Genomic DNA, 22,141 nt, shown 5'->3' on the forward strand with positions numbered 1-22,141 from the left:
AATCAATGTGAATAACCAAAACAGTATATTATTGAATCTCACTAGATATCAGTTGATTGTATTTTGTCTTTCTGATTAAAACACTATGTAGTTGGTTTCAACTTATTTGCCTGAGAATCACTCTTTGCTTTGCTAAAATGCATACACAGTCAAGGATATTGTCTCTATAATGCCAAATCTTCCATATCAGTATCTCACCTTATGCCACATACAGTATTGTACAAATTGAAATGTTGGTTATAAATTTAAAATGACTGGTAAAGAATGCACTTATAATTGGTACGTGTCTTGTATGTAATTGTATTGAGGTTTTAGATGCTATAATTCATTAATAAAGACAGATATAGAAATTAGTTTATTCTTTATTATCACACAGAGTAACAAGAATTAGAGCTAAATTCACAATATTTTTAAAGAAAACATTATGTGAAGATGATTCATTTCAAACCACCAGCCAATTTAACATAAAACACTTGTCAAGCTGAGTAGACTGTTTTCTTATGCGAACCACAAAATATTTTCTCTGAAATCTACACTTAGTTTAAAAACAGAGATGGGATTTTGCATATTAGCTTGAAAATAAGTACACGGTGATATTAGGTGCCCACTAGCACCTAGTTTTTACAGCTTTGCATTGTCACCCAATCACTGCCAGGGACCCAGCCCCAGGCATACACAGATGAAAGGACAGTTTCACCTTCTCGGCAAAAACCTTCACATCAATTGTCAACATACTCTGAAATGTCTTTTTCATTCAGAAATGAGCAAAGTGTATGACTTTAGACTCAAGAAGTATATAGTGCTAAATATCTTTAAAAGTATAACTCTGGACAGTGTACTCAGTGACCTACTATTTACTCAAAATAGGGTAGTAGCATTAATAACTAAATAGGTCGTGAGTCATAAGAAAAATTCCCCGCATCTCTTGCCAAGTATTAACACTAGTTTTACTAACAAGCAATGGGGTAGATAACTGAAGATTTCATCAACTTCAACACACAAAAAAGTGAATATCTACCATGTGCAAAACGGTCAAAGTATTTTATGGGAAATATAAAACATTACATAGAAAATAAGTATGTGATGATACCGTTAAAATCCATGATCACCTAATTTTTACAGTTTTGCATCTGTTATCAGCCAGTGCCAGGACTGTCAGGCACACATGGATGGATGAAGAGTCTTACCCTCTTGATAGAAAACCTCATGAATTCCCAAAGCACTTTCAAAGTATATGCTTATTTGAAATAATTAATCTTTGTGTTTTTCTGTTTGGCACCTGACCTTTCTCCTGGTCAGTTGGAGGCATATTGCTCTGAGGAGAACTGGAATTGTTATAGCAGAAAATTCAAAGAAAGTCAACATTCAGCTTTTGACGTCCTCAATTGGTGTTTGAAATCCACAGAAAGGCAAGTCTGGAGATTAGGTCTTTCTCAAGTGAAAAACAATGGTCTAAATCTCAAAGGTATCCTTAAAAGGTGGACTTAAGCATCGAAAGCTACTAGGACTAGATGAGAACTCATTCTAAGACCTGACAGAAGCTTCCAGCACACAGCAAGAGGAAGTGAGGGCCTTTCATGATTCAGAAGAAGGAAGAGGTAGGGCAAAGAGGACAAATGCCTACATTCTGAGACTGAAACTTGAAGGAGGTGAGATCAAGACAAAGGGAAGTCCAGGAAAATCAAGACTTTTATGCTTGCCCGGAAACTCTACAACATCTTAGAGAAACTTGGATTTAGTGTGGTGGCAGCTGAGTGGAGGCTTAGCAGGCAGTGGTAAGCCATGGCTCTCCTGGAGGGGCAAGGTGACTCCACAGCAGGGCCAGATGAGAAAACAGCTGGGCCTAAGAGGAATGAGGAATCTGCTAAGCCAGCAAGAATGGAAGTTAGCAAAGTCTCAGCACTCTGCAGTGCTGAAGCCGAAAGAATAGATAAATTCACAAGCCAAAGACTTAAATATGAGACGACAGAAATGGGTTCTATGACTAGGCATAACTAACAAGCGACTGGCATATGGCCAGTGAAGACCTGGAGAAAGAAACCTCCTTCCCACAGCTACCATGTGCACATAGAAAGCTTCTTCCTTCCCAGCTGCTGTCTGGTTAGTGGAATTAAAAAGGAAAACCAGCCCTTGATGGAAATTGAGTGAGGTAATCCAAAAATAAGGCTCTTTTAGATGAAAAAAAGATGGAAAGATTCTTAAGTGCCAAGTTTTCTCTTCAACCTATTGCTCACCGGTGCTTCCTCCTCAGCTCCAATGCTGTGGAGGGCTCATGAAGTCATGACACTCTACCTAGAATTTAGCTCTTTTTTTGGAGTGGGTATACCATTTTGTAATTCCACTTGATAATGGCATCTGATTATTTGATCATGGCATTATTATTTGTATACAATGCAGCAAGAATTTTTGTTTTTAATGTAGGCTTTCAAATGGGCTTTGATGGAACTTTGTTCCACAGAAGGAATCTCAGATAAGGCTTTTTAAAAGCCGAGTCCAGCCATGGATTCATAACATCAAATACCTATGAGTTAGGTGAATTCCTTTCCTCTTGAAGTTTCAAGAATCTATACAAAGAATGTGTTTATTTTGCATGGGTTCAACACAACTCAGTTCCTCTTTCTTTCTCATTTTCTGAACCTTGAGCTGCTTAGTCTTCCCTGTGTATATAGACCTGGACTTTGAGGTTGGACAGAAATGCAAAGGTAGAGATATAGGTGGAGTGGTACAGATTGTTTGGATAGATAGAATTCTGGGACTTGGTAAAACTAAGTTTTGTAGTTTTTGTTCTCTTTCTTGAAAAAATCGTAATTTCAACACATATGCAAAATAATTAGATGTCTGGCCTTGTGTTTGACAATTTATATGGCATATTTTGTCTCCTTTCGTCAGTACTGTCAATGTTCCTATGTTATATCTTCCAAAACCCTTCTGGAGAATGAGAGAGGAGGTCATGATCACCTACAACTCCTCGTGTTTATGACCATCATTTTCACCAAAATAGTGCCACTTCCTCAAAAATATTCTTCCTGCTTCCAGGATTAGTCATCTCCAACTTTATTCTCCATATTCCAGTGGGAGTCTTCTAAAATATTCATACGAATTGTGCTGCTTTCCTGTTTACAACAGAATCAAGTCTACACTCTTTAACATGCTGTATAAGGCCACTGATTATCTAGACCTGGCTTTCTTCTTCAGTCTCATCATCCATCCCCACCCTACATTCTCTCTCCCCATCAGGTTTGTGCATATGTTGTTTGGGATACTCTTTTCTCTTCGGGATCCCTCCTGTTTGGAATACTTCTCTTCTTGCCTTTGGCATCTCCTCACCCTGCATGTTCTGCTAATTCCTAAACTGCTTGTAGATCATGGCTTAGGCTTGACTTTTTTCAGGATGCCCCTGCTAACCCCTAAATTCAAGGTAGGTGCTCCTCTTAGGTGCTCTAGTAGTTCCCTGAACTTTCTCCAGCATAAGCACTCACAGTACAATATTGTAGCTGTTTACCTGTCTTTATTCCCCAACCAACTCTAAGCTCAGAGAAGAAGGGAACGCTGGTTATCTCCACAATCTGGCAGAGTGACTGGCATCCAACACTGTAAAGGCTTCACAGCTAGTTGCTGAGGAATAAAATGATGCCTAAAGTAAGACTTTTCAACAAAAAATATTTACGTTAATGTTTTAGATAGCCCTCCATGTAACTTTTGTAAATCATATTTAATCCTCTCAAAATACAAAGAACTTTGATATTTTCTTCTGTTTCTTTCAAATTTCAGTTAAAAGCTTTTAACTTAAAAAAAAAACCCTTTGTGCTGATTTCTCTTATAAACATGCACATCTTAGAAAAGTTAAAATACACAGAATACTAAGATCAAAAAGAGATACTTTATTGGCTAAAGTGAGGAATTCTAAAGTCTGCCATGTGAAAATATCTTCCTATCCCTAATCATAGCAAATACAGGGCTTACTAGTTTAGGTAAATTCTGGAAAGTATTTCTACCTTATGGAGAACAAACAGAGCCACATCTCTGTTTTAACAAGAATATGGTATGTTTGAATTAACTTTCCATGTATCTTTTTTGGTTATTCTCATGAATTTTAAAGCCCTTAGAAAAAGATAATTGTATGTAATATATTATGACCCCAAAGCTCTGGATCTTAACCTAGTTTAGGAAACCTACAATAGAAGACCATTGACTAGCTATTATTTAAAAAGCAATGACATTTTATACTATCAAGTTAAGGCTACACAAAATATATCAAATCGGTGTGGATATAATTGTTATTCATGCTGCTCAGCAGCTTTCATTGATATGTCTTTGAATAACAAAACATTAAGTAAACAAAATAACTATTTCTTAATAGAAGTAGAGTTTGGTGGATAGATACTTCAGGGTATAAACTTTCCTGGGGGAGGAGAAAATAAAAGGTATTTTTCGTGGCAAAAAGCTTAAAACCACTGCTGTCTAAAATAATTCATAAGAACAAAAACTCAGATTAGTAAACATCATAGACAAAGAGATCAGAAGCTTAACATATAACTGACAAGACAAAAACATTGACGTGGGCTTCATTTAGAATAATTTATATCTGATAAATTGAATACATCAGTATTTGATGTATTAAGAGCAATTTCAAAAGATAATAAAAATAAGCTATAGCATATGTCCTGAAAACTATTTACAATATCATTTAAATATTTTATTCATGCCTATCTAAATATTGACCAGGACGTGAATGCCATACTACAGAGTTAATAATCTGTACATTTTCTTTAAAGTAATGGACAGAGTATGCTTTCTTAGCTGCCTGATTCATGTTTCTCTAAAAATGCTTTATCAGTTAAAGTTTTCAACCAGCTTAAAAATAATGCCTCTCCCATGTCTCCATGAGTGGAAAAAAAGCAAACAAACCTGTGTTTAACAATAAGGTCAGCATGACATAAAGCAACAAGAGCCAGTAAATCGAAAATGAGGCTGACATTCTGGGACCAGGCCAGCAGTCCTGCAACAGTCTTCCAGACTCCACAGCTGCATAAGGCTGCGGACAAGCTTGGGCGCAGCCCCTGGGCATGTGACCTGAGCTCTGCCTTGGAATGCAGTCAGCTCCAAGGAGGAGAGCAAACCCCTTGGTGTTTTTCTTTGCTTTGGTTATAGGATATTCAGAGAATGTATGTATTAAATCATTTCTGCCATGAACGGCTGCTGTGTTTAACTTAGTACCAACACCCACAAATTCTTAAATTTTCTCCAGTGACAGGGTGGACAAATTGTTGAAGAAAATTGTTCTTTCCTGCTTCTTTTCAGTTTTTAAGGCCATATTCATTCTAGGCTTAACTTTAGAAGTATAGGTTCTATTAGCTACAGCTAGCTGATGGTCTGTAAGGCCTTCTTTCCTGAGTTTATTAATAAATAGGGATGTGATCCAACCTGAACTCAATAATCTAGGCCCAGTTCAGCTTAGATTCATCTTATGGATGTTGACTAATCTGGTTTGGATTATATTTCATAATATGGGTGAGTAGTCAGTTATTTTACTGCTTTTTGTTTAATTTTGGATTTAATAAGGACCACAGAGTGTGGAATTATGGTACATTAAATAGTCCGCAGATGCTAGGGAGAAACAGAGATTGTTCTTTTCACTCAGCCATGAATAAGAAAAAAACAAACCACAAAACCTAGGTGATGTTCTTTTCATTAAAAATCATTTCATGACTTAGTATAGTAAGGATAAGCAATTTAGGACTTGATGAACTTTTGCTACATCTGGCTATATATTTCCTGTAAATTTTAAGAGATGTAGAAATTTCCCACATCCAATGGCTACTGAACAGGCATACTTTGGGAACAAGAAACTTAAGCCATTACTTGTCTTCTTGTCCACTTCACTTTATCAGTGGGGACCACAGTTGTTGAGTTATTGAATACAAAAATAGAGTATCTTTAAATTTGAAAAAAATATATATTTTGCAAGTTTTGAGTGCTTCTTATGCACAAGGCTCTAGGGTTGTAAAAATATTTAAAAGGATTCATATTCTATCCTGACTTCTGATGTGTGAAGGATAAGTATGGATGACAGAAATTGCCTAGGTACTCACAGCAAAAACTAAAAATGTAATAGCCATCCTACCAAAGGAATACAAGACAGATTAAAGCAGACATAGATTTCTTGTGGGCATCTTACATCATAACCTTCTTAGGGATAGGAAGTTATTTTTTGGGTTGATGACTTCACTGTGATTTCTAAACCCATTGTTCCCTTTTGTGGAATTGTTGCCATAGTAAAAATAATTTCAGCATGGGTTTTTGTAGGGGCTGTGTTCTAGTCAGGCTCTTCATTCTAAAAAGACACTTAAAATGTTAAAATCAGTGTCATTATTTTAAAATACCTACAATGAAAGAGTGATAGCCTCTTTAGATCTTTGATAAAACAGGCCCTAAACTCAAAACACTGTATTTTTTCAGCAGAATAAATTACTTGAATACTTTCAGCCCTAATTTTAAATGAATTCAATCAAATATATCATAGCATATGGTGACATAAATAAAACAATGAGACTTTCTAGAACCCTGGTTTCAATGTAGAAAATAGCCAGTTAGTTTGATAAAATTATAGCCAGAACTATGGCTTAATGAAAACAAAATAATAGCAATTACTATTTCTGAACGCCTGTATACATTTTTTTGGTTTCCATTTCTACTCATTACAAAGCACTGGGCAAAGGCAGGTTTAATCAGAGAGGTTAAATAACTTGCTTAATCTCATCCAGCTAGTAAGTGGCAGAGAAGGGGGGCACAGTCCTACGTCAGCTATCTCCACAGTGCCCATCATCAAACACATGACTAGTTGTGGATAATTTAAGTTACAGGTTGACATGCCATGGCTACTTACAAGGCATAGTTTTGGCAAAAAAATATTGTTCATCATATTTCCATATCACCTGTATAGCAATAAAGTATCTTAATGTTAAATGTGAAAAAATAGCATAGCATTGCCTTATTAAAAAGTGCCACATCTTTAAACATTAAACAGACACGCACACAATTGTCACATAATTACTGATAATGGAGGTATAATGCTTTAGACTCAAATGGCCTTTCAAACCTTTTTACGGAAAATATTTTCATCTCAAGAATCTATTTCAGTAACCTTCAAGTATTTCCTGATATGTAACCTGTCTTCTTATGATTTAGTGTCATTTTAGAGCTACCAGAAAGAACATGACCTGTAAAATGAAGATAATGGTTATGATGACTAAATAGTAATGGAGACATCAGTAGATAGGACTTTGTAGAGAAAAAGATTTAGAAATTAGATATTTTCCATTTGGTGAAGCCATATTCTTTTTAAAAAGGTGTTTTATTTTTTAAGCTTAGCATTAAATATTAAATCCTAGTGTTTAGACAACTACATTGCAGACAGAGATCAACATCAAAGATATCAAACATTTTAACAAAAGCCAAACCTGTGGCCACCACATTCTATTCCCTCATAGTTGAGTGAAATTAGAAAATTTTAAAGTTATGATGGAAATTAAATCTATGCTGGTGGAAATGATTTATATCATCAAAATATTGGTTTAAATCAAAGTAACAAGAATGAGATAATAAAATGATCACAACATCAACTGTTCCCTGAGTCCATCACTTAAGTATAAAGGGCTAATAATATTGTTTTTGTTTCTTGGGGGTTTTTGGATAGACCTACATTCATTTTCTTATATCACACAGTTCATTCTGAGAGGTGTCACTCTCACAGAGGTAGATTTCCTGTAACTATTATATTTGGGAGATGTTAAAAATACTTCTCTTGGGATGACGTTTGTGGGGAAAATATATTGAAAGCCTTTTCAATAAGATTTAATGCAAACGAATTACTGACACATAAAGGTGTTATTTAATATTTACTTTAAAGTTAGTACCTTTGTGCTGCACATGTATCAGTAAAATTGTATGTCAATGTTTTGCATCTATCTAGTATATGTTGAGTGTACAGATATTAAAACGCCTCCCTATCAGGCACTGTAATTTATACCTACTACTGGACTGTAACTTTCCTGAGTTAGATAGTCTTTCTTCAGCTCCAAATTCTCATAAGGCTTATTGGCACATTTTTCTTGTGCTAATACCAGGTACTCAATCAATATTTGTTTAATGAAATTAGAAATGAAGAAAGTTTTTATACTGAGGTTTACAGTACAAAACAATTTAAGGCTACATAAACGTGAGAAATAATTGTTTTGTGGAATTTTTCTTAGGGAGAGAAATAATATTCCATTCATTCAGTTTAAAAAAGTTAGAACAAGAAATCTAAAGTATTGTCCTTAAGACACATAAAATACACTCTATTCTTCTATGTTATAGTCAGTAAAGGGAGAGATATCACAAAGTAGGAAGCAAAGGTGGAAAGTTTAAAAGTGATGAAGATATTTGATAAAGCATGGGAGAAGGAAGTGATAAAGTCATGGGTACAGAAATATGCAAAAATGTAACCAAAGAATGATCAAAATCTACTGTAATACCAAGACAGAGACAACATGTCATTCAACTCTCAGTCGACAAACACTATTGTCCACTTTATGTGGCTCCCAGACTCCTAGGAGAGTCACAATTGTAAAACAGCATGCTACTGTAACTCAAATGTGCACAAAATGGCAGGTGAACTCTAGGAGAAGGCAAATTACTGCTTGAAAGACTCAGAGAAGATTTTATAGAAATGACATTTGGCTGAGTCTTGAAGGTTGAAACATGCATATGGAATTAGCGTCAAAGGGGAAAATTCTGGCAGAAATTTGATGGTAAAAAGATCTGCATGGCTGAAACATAAGATGAATTCATGATAGTGGAGGATAAAGAGGAGAAAGGTATGTGAATTGATACCTCCCTCCTCCTCCTCTCCCTTTCTTCTTTCCTTTGATTTGAAAAGATGTTAATAAGCTCTGACTAAAAGGAGCAATTGGCAGGAAAGATATTTTGCTACTTTTAAAAGTGAGAGAATTGAAAATCAGTAAGGGTGACTAACTTTCAACATGCCACAGGTGGTAAGGAGTACAGTTAGGCCATAATCTTCTGATTTCTTATTTCCTCTTGTAATACCTCATTAGAGGACAATTCTCTCCCCCAAAAAAGGTTATTTTAAAAACCTACAAAACCCACAATACTATTTGTATAATGATATGAATCTACTTATTAACTTCCTAAGAGATTTGTGTTTCCAATCTGGAAAATGGTCTTAACATATGAGTTGTTTTGCCTAGTTTGAAGAACATCAATCTATTTTAGTGGTTTTAAACTCTTTCTACATTTTTTGCATTAAAAATACTTTTGAAAATCTGATGAAAGTTATGAATTTCATCCTCACACAAATATACATAGACAAAATTTTGTGTAACATTTTAAATGTTCATTTTTGGAAATATAATTGAGACAAAGGGAGTTACCTAGAAATAACTTATATAATAGCTTTGTATTATTACATGTAAGTTTTTTTTCTCTTAAGTAGATGATTTGTTAGATGCAAAAGTTAAAAATTCTCACCTACATGGTATGATATAATATGGATAAGATATAGTTTAATAATTTTAGTACTTTTTCAGTCTTGTAAATTCTTCAAGAAAATATGGGTACACAAAACAGCTAAACATTCTAATTATACTTTATAAAGGAAAATAATTAGAACCTCACAATTTTTCTCTTGAATTTACGCACTATGATATGTTATAAATGTAAGGCTTTCAGAAGAACATTATAAAAATTCAAGACCTCATAATCCTGACCAAAACAAAAAGACATACCACAGAATTTAATTCTTTAAAAGAAAAAGATGACATTCACTTTTTATGAAAGAGAAGGGGTTTCACCATCCCTGCCAATATCTTGGGTAATTGTGCAGCAATAACTTCAGACATCATTTCTGGAAATTCAACACTCAGTGCCCGGGACTGGATAAATGTATTCAAGCAGTACAGATGAAGTTGTTTGACAAGCTGTTGGTTTAACAAACAAGTAGAAAACATGTAATAAAAATAATAAATTCATATGCTATTCAAATATGGCAACTTATTTTTCTAACTATTTATAATATAAATACTTCTCAAGGTGTTTTCTTCTTACCACAATGAAAATAACTCCCACCATTTTCTAGAATAATATGTAAAATGTTACATACTCGTCATAGGACATTCTGATATTATGGAAAGATTTATTTAAATAAATGAAAGTTATTCATAATTCCACAGGATAAGCTGTGTAAACATTTTGGTATATTACTCAAGTTTTTTTTTTTCTTTTTATACATGTATACAGACATACCCAAATATACACATGATGTTACACATGTTTCATAAATTCTATTTGCTAATCTGGCTGTTTTATATAACATATTGATTCTTCCTATGCCAATAATCCAACATCGTTTAATCTAATTTTTATCAAAGTAATTCATGTGTATAGTGTTAAAAGCCAAGTAGTACTACATGATTATAAAAACAAAAGCAGCAGCAGCAGCAGCAATATAGCCTTGCAGTTTCCTGATAGACTTCTTCCCATCCCTATTCCAGCCCCATAGACACAACTACCTTCAACTTTTTGTAGCCTGTGTCTTTTGATATTTATTTCTATATTTCCACTAAAGTTAGTTTTAGTTTCTACTATGGGAAATGAAGAAAATGAAGTTCTCTTATACTAGACACTCTCTTCCTCATCTATGTACACGCTCTCTTCTTCCCAGAGAGAGCTTTTAGCTCAATTTTTAGCTAAAGGCAATATCCAGCATTTATATTATAAAGATTTTTAATGGTTTTCTGCTGGATTGTATCTCCATTCTTATGATTCATTTTTATTTTGCAGAAGTGAATCACCTCGTGTTCTTGTTTGTTTTGTTTTCTCTACATTTGTCACAAAGTCATAGTCAAATGCGCCAACAGAATTGTAAAAATCCCCTCAATTACAGTCATACTTACTGGTAATCTCTCAGTTCCATTTATTTTTCCTGGAGCTGGTATCCTAGAACCCTTTGTATTACTGCTCCCATCTAGACTAACTACTGCTCTGCACAATTATTGTGTTGGGACATCACTTTGCATCTCTCTTGGGGTGGATCTTTGGCTTAGTCCCATGTTTTGTTATAAGACATCCTGTAGCAATTCTTGAGAAAGGTTGTATCTGAGGTAAACTTTAGGAGACCTTGAACGGTTGAAAATACTTCCATGCTGCCATTGTACTTGTTCAATGGTTTGGCTAGGTATGAAATTCTTTGAAGATTTTCTTTTCCGTGAAATTCTGAAGGCCTGCTCCACTGTCTTCTGGCTTCCAGTGTTGTTGCAGAGAAGTCCAACATCATTCTGAATCCTGATAACTTCTATGTGATCTGTTTCTTTTTTGTGTGTGTGTGACGGAGTCTCGCTTTGTCAGCCAGGCTGGAGTGCAGTGGCGCGATCTCGGCTCACTGCAAGCTCCGCCTCCCGAGTTCCCGCCATTCTCCTGCCTCAGCCTCCTGAGTAGCTGGGACTACAGGCGCCCGCCACCACACCCGGCTAATTTTTTGTATTTTTAGTAGAGACGGGGTTTCACTGGGTTAGCCAGGATGGTCTCGATCTCCTGACCTCGTGATCCGCCCGTCTCGGCCTCCCAAAGTGCTGGGATTACAGGCTTGAGCCATCGCGCCCGGCCAGATCTGTTTCTTTCATTGCTGGTATACTTTAAAATATTCTCTTCATTTCTGGCATGCTACAGTTTTACAATAATGTACCTTAGTTCAATTGTGCAGTGCCTCTACACTGGACCCTTATTGTTAGAAAACTCGTGTATTTCAGTTCCAGCAACTTTTATGATTTCTTACATAAATTTCTCTCCTTGATTTTCTCTATTTTTTCTTCTGGACATTCCTATTAATTGGAGGCTAGAACTCCCTGGATACTAAACTTACTATAACTCTTCTTTCTAATTTTCCATGTTTTGATCTTTTACTTTTCCCCAGATTTTCCCTTCCATTTCAGCACTTTCAGTGAATTTTTAATTTCTGCCTTTCTTCATTTAATTATCCAAAAGTATTTTCTTGCTAAATGTTCATTTAAAAAATGTTTTCTGTTCTCATGTCAAGGATGCCATATCATTCTTATTTCTCTGAGGATGTTAGAAGTTTTCTTCTGTTCTCTGCACTGGTGTTTTGTTCCTTCAAGTGTCTTTTTATTTTGCTTTCTGCCTTTCATTTTAGAGGCTTTACTCAAACAGCTCATAATCTTGGCTGTCTGTTCATATTCAGGAGTAAGACCACAAAAGTTGACCTAGTGAGTGGATAGCTTTTTTATGCCTTCACTGTCATTTTAATGTGATCTGAACATAGTAGCAATAAAAGCTTGTATTTCATATATCTTGACAAACCACAGATATCTTGTCTTAGTAATCCACTTCTGGTGTTGGGCATTTCTTGTTTGTTTTTCTTTTTTTCCCCTCTGCTATGGTGAACATCCTTGCATATATATTACATTTGCCTAATTATTTCTTTAAGATAAATTCTAAAAAATAGAAACTTGAAAAGCATGCAAATTTTAACTTTTGCTATATATTGCCTGATTGCCTATCCATCAGCAATGTTATTTATAATTCCATTTAAAATGGCATGAGTCTTATTTTCCACATATATACTTTGTTTTTACTGTATATATAAAATCTTTTATAATTTTAGGCACAAATATTTTAGAACATATTCAGGAAATATACCATAATTTCTATCAGCTATTAAATTACCCTCAAATTATTCAAATACTTGTAAAAGAATATTTGGGTGGTCTATATTGAAAATGAAAAGAAACTATATAAAGTCTGAGCAGCATGATCCAAACACTTTTAAAATACAAGTATTAATCTGAGAAAATCATATAAAGTAAAATTGATATGTAACATTTAAAAAGTTATAGAAAATCAGAGAATAATCATTGATATTCTGGAATCAACCAAATACTTACATCATGCAAGTTATCAAGAAGTTTTGTAAGTTGATAGAAACGCTGTGAGCTAGACACAACTCCTTTTTGCCTCAAACCAATTGCCTTGATGAGCTCTCTAATGTAGCTTGACCTCATCTCCTCAAACTGGGTTTGACTTCGTAGTCCTTCCAAAGGAACTGTAAGAAGACAATTAAAAGTGGCAGTTATGTTTAAAAAGATGACATTAACAACTTATAACACATATTTCTAAGATACATAAAGATTTCTTCTGATATATGACTCTAAAAAAAAAAACACCTTATATAGGAAAGAGATCATGTTATTGATAGTATCAGGACATATAAACTTCTAGTTCACTGGAAGAATATAAGAACTAATAGGTATATTAAAGAACACTTCAGCTGACCTATTTTAGACCTGTATCAATGGATTCTGCATTTATCTTAGCATTTGCTCAAAAGAGCACCTGGCCTTATTCTACATGCTTCTTGAATACTTGGTTTGATTTAGTTTACAGCTGCATGTAATCTGGGTCCTTTTTTTTCCCTTCTTTTTAATGAACACTTGGATCTCTTAGTAAACTTTTGTCTTCTTTATATAAATCTCAAGTATTTGTCATTAATATTTTTCCTAGACGATTTATCTTTTTGTTGTAATTTTAAAAATTGCCTCATTAAATTTTCTAATGCCTTCCTGCTGATACGGGAGAAAAGTATTAATATTTAAATATTTATCTTATATCCAGCCACTTTGTTACACAGGCATATCTTGGAGATATAGCTGGTTTGGTTCCAGACCACTGCAATAAAGGAAATATTGCAACAAAGTGAATCACATGCATCTTTTGGTTTACCAGTCCACAAAGAAGTTATATTCACACTACACTAGAATGTATTAAGTGTGCAACATCATTATTTAAAAAATGAACATACCTTAACTAAAAAAATACTTTATTGCTAGAAAACGGTAACAATCATCTGAGTCTTCCATGAGTCAAATCTTTTTGCTGGTGGAGGGTCTTGTCTAAATGTTGATGGCTGCTCATTGGTCAGGGTGGTGGTTGCTGAAGGTTGGGGTGGCTATGACAGTTTCTCAAAATAAGGCAACAATGAAGTTTGCTGCATCAATTGACTCTTTTGTGAATAATTTTTCTGTAGCATGCAATGCTGGCAGTTTGATGGCATTTTATCCACCGTAGAACTTCTTTCATAACTGGAGTCAATCCTCTTAAGTCCGGCTGCTGCATTATCAACTAAGTTTATGTAATCTTCGAAATCCTTTGTTGTCATTTCAATAATGTTCATAGCATCTTCACTAGAAGCACATTCCAACTCAAGAAACCACTTTCTTCGCTCATCCATAAGAAACAACTCATCTTTCAAGTTTTATGAAATTAGTGCAATTCAGTCATGTCTTCAGGTTCTGCATCTAATTTTCATTCTCTTCTTCTTTTCACACATCTGTAGTTATTTCCTCCACTGAAGTTTTGAACTCCCTCAAAGTCATCCAAGAGGGATGAAATAAATTTCTTCCAAACTCTTGTTAATTTTGCTGTTTTCACCTTCTGCCATGAATCATGAATGTTCTTAATGGCATCTAGAATGATGAATCTTTTCTAGAAGGTTTTCAATTTACCCAGATCCATCAGAGGAATCACTGTCTATAGCAGCTACAGCTTTACAAAATATATTTCTTAAATAATAAGACATGAAAGTGGAAAATTACTCTTTGATCTACGAACTACAGAATGAACGTTGTGTTAGCAGAAATGAAAACATTAATCTCCTTGCATATCTCCATAAGAGCTCTTGGCTGAGTAGGTGCATTGTCAATGAGCAATAACATTTGAAAGTAGTATTCCTTTCTGAGCAATAAGTTTCAACAGTGGATTAAAATATTCAGTAAACCATGCCGTAAACAGATGTGCTGTCATCCAGGCTTTGTTGTTCCGTTCATAAACAGCAGAATAGATTGAGCAAAATTCTTAAAGGCCTTAGGATCTTCAGAATGATAAATGAGCATTAGCTTCAGCTTCAAGTCACCAGCTTCATTAGCCCCTAACAAGAGAGTCAGCCTGTCCTTTGAAGCTTTGAAGCCAGACATTGACTTCTTCTCTGTAGTTATAAAAATCCTAGATGACATCTTCCTCCAATGGAAAGCTGTTTTATCTACCCTGAAAACCTGTTTTTTAGCATAGCTACTTTCAGAAGTAGCGATAATCTTACCTAAATCTTTTGGATAACTTGCTGCAGCTCCTACATCAGCACTTGCTGCTTCATCTTATACTTTATGTTATGGAAATGGCTTCTTAAACCTCATGAACCAACTTCTGCTAGCTTCAAACTTTTTTCTGCTCCTTCCTCACATTTTTAGCCTCCCTACTATTGAGGAGAATCAGGGCCTTCCCTCTGGATGAGACTTAGGCTTAAGGGAATATTGTGGCTGGTTTGATCGTCTATTCAGACCACTAAAACTTTCTCCATATCAGAAATAAGGCTGTTTTGCTTATCATTCATGTGTTCACTGGAATAGCACTTTTAATGTCCTTCAAGAACTTTTCCTTTGTATTTGAAACTTGGTTAGTTGCTTGGCTCAGGAGACCTAGTTTTTAGCCTGTATCAACTTTTGACATGCCTTCCTCATTAAGCTTAATCATTTCTACCTCAGACTTGCAACTCTTTCTTTTACTGGAACACCAAGAGGCCATTCTGTTATGTGGAACATGACTGTAGTTTATATTACTGAATTAGGTGAATATGAAAGAGTAATTAAATCATTTTATCTAAAATAAAAAGAAATTGATGAGGCTATTTTAGTATTATATGGTAGGTAAAAGACTAAAAAAATCGAGTAATTGTATTAATATCTATAACAATATATTGGGTATTTCTTCTTTATACTTATAATCCAAAATGTCTACCTCATATATAACTACATAATCATATTGTTTGCAACTTTTCTAATGAATTAAGAAACTAAATATCTTGCATTAAGTTACTTGAACTCACTCACTTGTATTAAGAAGTAACAATACTTTCATACAGAGGAACTCTTCTTGGCTAACTTGAAGCTTGACAAACTCCTGTGGGATCTGCCACATGGTAAGGCATAATGAATAGAATGATGATTCTTTCATCCGCTGTCTTGCACCACACACAATACACAAAAGAAAAAGCAACAGGAAAAAAAAAATAGTCTCTCAGCCAGTTTAGGTAATTTATCAGGGAATATGATTTTGGTAATCACCTTACATATTATTGAGTATGACTACACTTTTAACAAACCAACCCAATATTTGGAATTTTAAACATCTTCTAAACTTTTTACAATACTGAATTTTTGAGGTTAAGAAATCTTAAAATTAGAAAATTATATGAAATACACAGTGACCAAGATTAACATTGTTTCTCATTTTTATTATTACATTTTAAATACCTAAACCAAGAAAACAGAGCAGGGGTGTAGGAGTTGAGAATGTGGAGCTGAAGATTGCTCAGAAATGTTTTATTTACTTACAATTTATTTTCTATGAAAACATAATTATATAATTTTGTGTGCAATTAAACAGGAGAAGTCAGTTCAGAGAGCTTACCATATTTTGAACTTTTCTAGGGAAACATATAATGATACAGAAAAGACTAAAAGAGGACATTGGCAAGCATTAATGAATGGACAAAGTTAAACACAAGTGCTGAAGGCTGAGAAAATTTAATTAAGGCATTTTCTCAACCATGTGTTGTTTTATAATGTCCACATTAGTCAAATGAAGCTAGCAAAAATAATGAAAAGAAAACCAGATTTTGACTCAAAAGAGAGAGCGAATCTCAGTCATTCAAATTATTTGGCAGATTATGTAATTCTTCTGAGAGTCAGTTTTCTGAACTGTACAATGAAGAATGCTGATTTCTTAATTATCTCAAGGAATTGCTGGATAAAATATAATGAAACATGAAAATTATCTAAAAACTGTAAAGACTTATAAAAATCTCAGTTATTTGGGATTTAAATATAAACTGGTCTTATTTTGTAAAACCACTGCTTTCAGTGTGAGTTATATACTTCTAAGTCAGCATTCACCATTAGAACAATATAAACATTACCATGAAAAGATGCTTATTCAGTTAAAGGTTATATGTAGAAAATCAATTGAAATTATTTAAATATAAAGCAAATTGAAATATTTATCTTTCAACTTTTAAAATAAATTGCCAGTCTAATTTGTCATGTACGAAGAAAGAGGTTTTTACTTTTTGAATGTAAGTCAATAACAAAAATATTTCTCATTTATTTTATGATTGTCATTAGTACCAAGCTATAAAATTTTAAATTGATAAATGAAACATTTAAGTTTATCTTTAAATATATTACTTGATACATTCTTGGTGTGTAAGAAATTTGGATTTGATACAACTATATTTTGAAACGAGAAAAAAGCTCCAAATATCAAATTACCATAAAATGACATTAATATCATCATATCAAGAACACTAAATATGTGATCATCTATTGAAACACAACTTTCAAAATTATCCTATATGTACACTTATAATAACAAAAACAACAAAAGTTACTACTTACTCATTCAGTATTAGATCAGGTGCAAAATACAGCATCTGCCCACTGACGTGTTTGTAGGATCTCCATCCTAGACCAAACACCATTAAGCTCATCCAAGAATACTGAATGAGAGTTATCTGGTCATCAATATGTAAGTTTCGAAAACCTACAAAACAAATTTAAAAATACAGTGACCATAAAAATTACTGGATTATATAAAAAATGTTGAAAATACATATAAATCTGAAAATAGGTATAAGTAGGGTAATGTTTTCAATCTCAACATATTTTACAGTGAAAATCAGAAAACATTAATAAATAATACAGCCTAAAATATCAGCAACTTTGGAAGTCACTTAAAATCAGTCACTATGATTTAGCATTTCTCGGATTTTGCTAAGTGAATCCATTATCCAACCCTCATTCATGCAACACCCATTTAATGAGAACCATTCGTGTGCCAGGCACTGTATAAAAATGAAGATGAGTAAGACTCAATCCTAGCCTCAAAAGAAGATCACAACTCAACAGGAGAAACAAGCACATGAGTGCTGGGGTAGAGAAGGTTACAAGGGAGTGCATCAGTCAATCTGGAGGGAAGTCAGGAAAAAATTTCCAGAAAAAAAGAGAAATAATGCCTGAATGGAATATAATCAGTTTGTTAAATCTCAGTTCTTTGGGATTTAAACATAAATTGGTCTTACTTTGTAAAACTACTGCTTTCAGTTGTGTTATGTCTAATTTTCTTTTAACAACCCTTAACTACGTCTTGGGTAGATTCCACAGTCATTAGGTCACTTGTGTTCTCTGAAACTTAATGCAGTCTTGTTTTAAACTTCCATGTGGCTTAAGAGATTTAGAATCTGTGTGTGTGTGTATTGGGGGGTGTGGTGTGAATGCTCTGGTCTTTCATCCTCTTTTAGGCTGTTCCATGGTGCTGGTGGCAGAAGGATGGCAAGGAAAGGGCAAATGAATCTTGACTTAATCATCACAAGTCTCTCCATGTCTTCCCAATTCTCAAGGGAAGATCACCAACTCAACAGTGAGTAACTTAAACGTGGGAGAAACAAAGATGTGTTTGGAGATGTAGGCTGGGTCAGATCATCCAAGGTCTTGCATGTCTACTAAGGAGCAATGGGAGTGACATAGCCTTGCAATGTAGATAGATCCTTTTTAGCTATGTGGTAGGTGGATTCAAGGGAATAAGCCTGGAGTTAGGGAGGACAGTTGGGAGATACTGTCAAAGCCCAGGTGAGAGATGATAAAAGCCTGAAGTAATTCAACACATCGGAATTAAGAGGAGAGAGTGCATCAGAAAAATATTTAAAGGGAAAAATCAAAGACATTTGTCAACTAATTGTAGGTAGATGGGAAGAAGAAGGAATCAAATACATCTTTCAGTATTTTTCTTGAACGGTAGATGACGATAACAGCATTGCTGAGATAAAATAAAGGAGAAGAAACTTGCTAGGGAGAAAATAGTTTTGGATAGGATTCAGGGGTCAACATCCTGATATCAGCTGCGCGTATGAATTAGAAGTATGGGGAGATATCTGGGCTAAAAATATTAATATAAACTTGAAAGTTATTTATATCTCAGTGTAGCTGAAACAATGAAAATGGATAATTTTTAAAATTAAAGGTATAGAGACAATGTTTTGCTGAGAACATCAACCACTTTCTAGAAAGGTATTTTAAGAACATCTATTTTCTCTAAAAATCCACGATGTTCTCACAAATAATCTGTTTCAAAAGTAAAACCGAAGCAAAACTTAATTCATTAGCTATCAAGAGCAAAAGAAAGTTATTTCATGACAATGTTAATCATGTCAAGGTAGGTAGCAAAAAAGAAGGCTCTTCTCTTTATACACTTCAGATTGTCCCATCTTCATGTGAATAGTAGAAAAATTGCTCTTCTCTTCTTAGAATTCCTTAGCCTCAATAAGACCAAACACTCAAATGCATATTTATAATAAGAGATGCCATAGTGAGCATTTACCTTTTGCTGAGAAGGGATGCTCTTCAGTGTCTAACTAAACTTCTTTTCTCCTTCCCACCTTTCCTTGCTCCCCTTCTCCCTCATTTCTTCCCTCACTCCCTTCCTCCCCTCCCTCCTTTCTTCCTTCCCTCTCTCCCTCCCTTCCTTCCTTTCATCTCCTCCTCCCTCACTGCTCTCTAATACCTTCCTCCTTTCCTTCCCAACTTTATTCCTCCCCTCCTTCTTCCTCTGTGTGGACAGAGTTCCCCACTGGTTGTAGTTTTGTGAGAGCAAGTGCCCTTCCTACTTTCCCACTGAGAAAGCTGGGTAAAGCTTCTCCTTCTCTGGGCTTGGGGCATAGGTTTGGCCCATTGAACATACTTTTAACAGGAATTTGAACAGAAAATACTAAAGCAAAGACAAATATATGACTATTTATTCTTGATGGTGGTGGTGTCCAGATAATGAGAACCAATGGGAGGATTTGTGATGCTTGCTTTTTAGCCCTTCAGATGTGCCTTGGCTTCTGTCCATATTCTAAGCTAGTCCTCTAGCTTCTATTCAGTGAACCCCTGGTGTCCTTTCAGTAAATTATTTTTTCCTTTTTCTTTTGTTTTTAAAAGGGGTTTTTGTTGTTGCTTGTGTGTTTTATAATTAACATAGTTGATTTTTATTACTGGCATCCAAGAATCCTGGTTTACTCAGGTGCAGAAACACTAAATAACCAGCCAAACATTTTTTTGGCTTGCAATTTTTATAGTTTTTAGAATTTGCATATGACTTAAATGTGTCTTCAAGTATAGGTCTACATAATAACTTTGAAAGAAAATTATAAAGCTCAACACAGTAAATGTAATACATAAATGTTGCTTATAAGTCAAATATTTAACAGACTACAAAAATGGGTAATTTTGTGATAAAATTTAGAATCATTTGACAAGAGATCAATGAATTGTCTTAATGTTTGAAGAAGAAGCCTTTCTAAAGGGAAGCACATATAAACGTCCCTATTGCTGGTCTGTCTTCACAAGTTGGAAGGAATTCAGGACAGAAGACCCAAGTTCCAGGCCTGGCTCTACCACTCACTAACAGCCACTTTGGAAACATCACTTATTATCATTGAATCTAAATTTCCTCATGAGTAAAATCACAATGACAATGATAACTAACTCAGTGAGTTGCTACGAGACAAATGGGATAATTATGCACATTGTAGAACACTATGGAGATATTTATTATTGGTCTATCAATGCAACAGAATTGTTCATTGGAGTAATACTGTATGAAATCCACCAGTCAGTCTAATGGGAAGTCTCTGATACTAAAACACAATGGCAGTAAAAAAATGTTAGGAGGCATTTTATACATTATAAAACCTATAAGAAATAAAGTATAAATGTTAATAGTAGTGAAAAAATTTCAAAGATAAATTATGTGTGTGTTCTGGAATATATATTTTCCAGAATATATATTTTATGTTGTTATATATAACAAATTATATATTTCATATAATACAAAAAATGGGCTGGGCGTGGTGGCTCATGCCTGTAATCCCAGCAGTTTGGGAGGCCAAGGTGGGCAGATCACGAGGTCAAGAGATTGAGACCATCCTGGTCAACATGGTAAAACCCTGTCTCTACTAAAAATACAAAAATTAGCTGGACGTGGTGGCACACTCCTGTAGTCTTAGCTACTCGGGAAGCTGAGGCAGGAGAAGAGCTTGAACCTGGGAGGCTGAGGTTGCAGTGAGCTGAGATCGCGCCACTGCACTCTAGCCTGGTGACAGAGCAAGATTCCATCTCAAAAAAAAAGGCTCACAGAAAGTTACTTAGTTTTAATTAATCAGATGTATCAAAACATTAACCGAGAGTTCACAATAATCTCCACAAATACATTTATTATTCTCTATATCTTTCTCGGTGAACTTTATAACTTTCTAAAAAAAGTATAATATTTAAATATTTGACTTAACTATGCTATAATTTTTCACTTCAGGCATTTGTTTTATGTTAACCTTTGAATAGTTTTAAACATTTAAACATTTTAGAAAATTATATAACAATTAAATTGTTCTTTATCCAAAAACAGATCCTGTCCACATTTACATGTTCACATTCACTTTATCCTACTCCTACTTTCTGTTTTTATCTTTTTGCTTTTTTCTTTGTTTTCACATTCTGGGACTAGAAATCCAGGCTTACTTTTATTTTATTACAACATTAAAGGCAAATCTTATTATAATAACTTTAAATTTATAAAATTACCGATATTTATATCAGAAACTGTATTTCTGTTTGACTGAATGGAATAGAACTCAGAAAATAACCTTTATTTACTCCACCTTTTACAGTGCTTATCTGTGATAAATGTACAATGTTAAATTGACTTGAACATGCCTAGTATAGAAATGCTATTTTTTTCCTTATTAACTGTAATGTCATTCATTACTTTATGCCGAAACAAAGACGGGAACACTGAGATCAAATTCCCAATGATGATAATGATCAGGCAAACTTAGTACATTTGAGATGACCAAAATGAAAAACCTTCACATAGAGAAGTGATGGATTATCACTAATTGTGTTTAACAAATGTTAGAAAAAATATACTCTTTTCCTTTTAAGTGACTTGACCTGATAATTTCTGACAAAAGCCCTGTTACAGC

General features: G+C 34.4%; 1 protein-coding gene across 6 annotated transcripts in view; it reads right to left on the reverse strand.

The window, feature by feature from the left end:
- Nucleotides 1-342: 342 nt before the first annotated feature.
- PGR (progesterone receptor) overlaps nt 343-22,141 on the reverse strand; it is a 109,821-nt gene continuing 88,022 nt past the window's right edge. For 3 of the 6 annotated variants that reach the window (XM_011984376.1, XM_011984378.1, XM_011984377.1), the window contains 4 exons: nt 17,520-17,664; nt 15,954-16,084; nt 12,960-13,117; nt 343-9,980 (listed from right to left, as the gene is read on the reverse strand). In XM_011984376.1, coding sequence (XP_011839766.1) covers nt 9,825-9,980; nt 12,960-13,117; nt 15,954-16,084; nt 17,520-17,664 — 590 coding nt within the window. In that variant the 3' untranslated portion in view covers nt 343-9,824. The remainder of the gene's footprint in view (nt 9,981-12,959; nt 13,118-15,953; nt 16,085-17,519; nt 17,665-22,141) is intronic. The other 3 variants (XR_001006516.1, XR_001006515.1, XR_001006517.1) reach the window with 2 other exon arrangements.

Source organism: Mandrillus leucophaeus, unplaced genomic scaffold, assembly GCF_000951045.1.
Source record: "Mandrillus leucophaeus isolate KB7577 unplaced genomic scaffold, Mleu.le_1.0 Scaffold267, whole genome shotgun sequence".
NCBI classification, from domain to species: Eukaryota; Metazoa; Chordata; class Mammalia; order Primates; family Cercopithecidae; genus Mandrillus; species Mandrillus leucophaeus.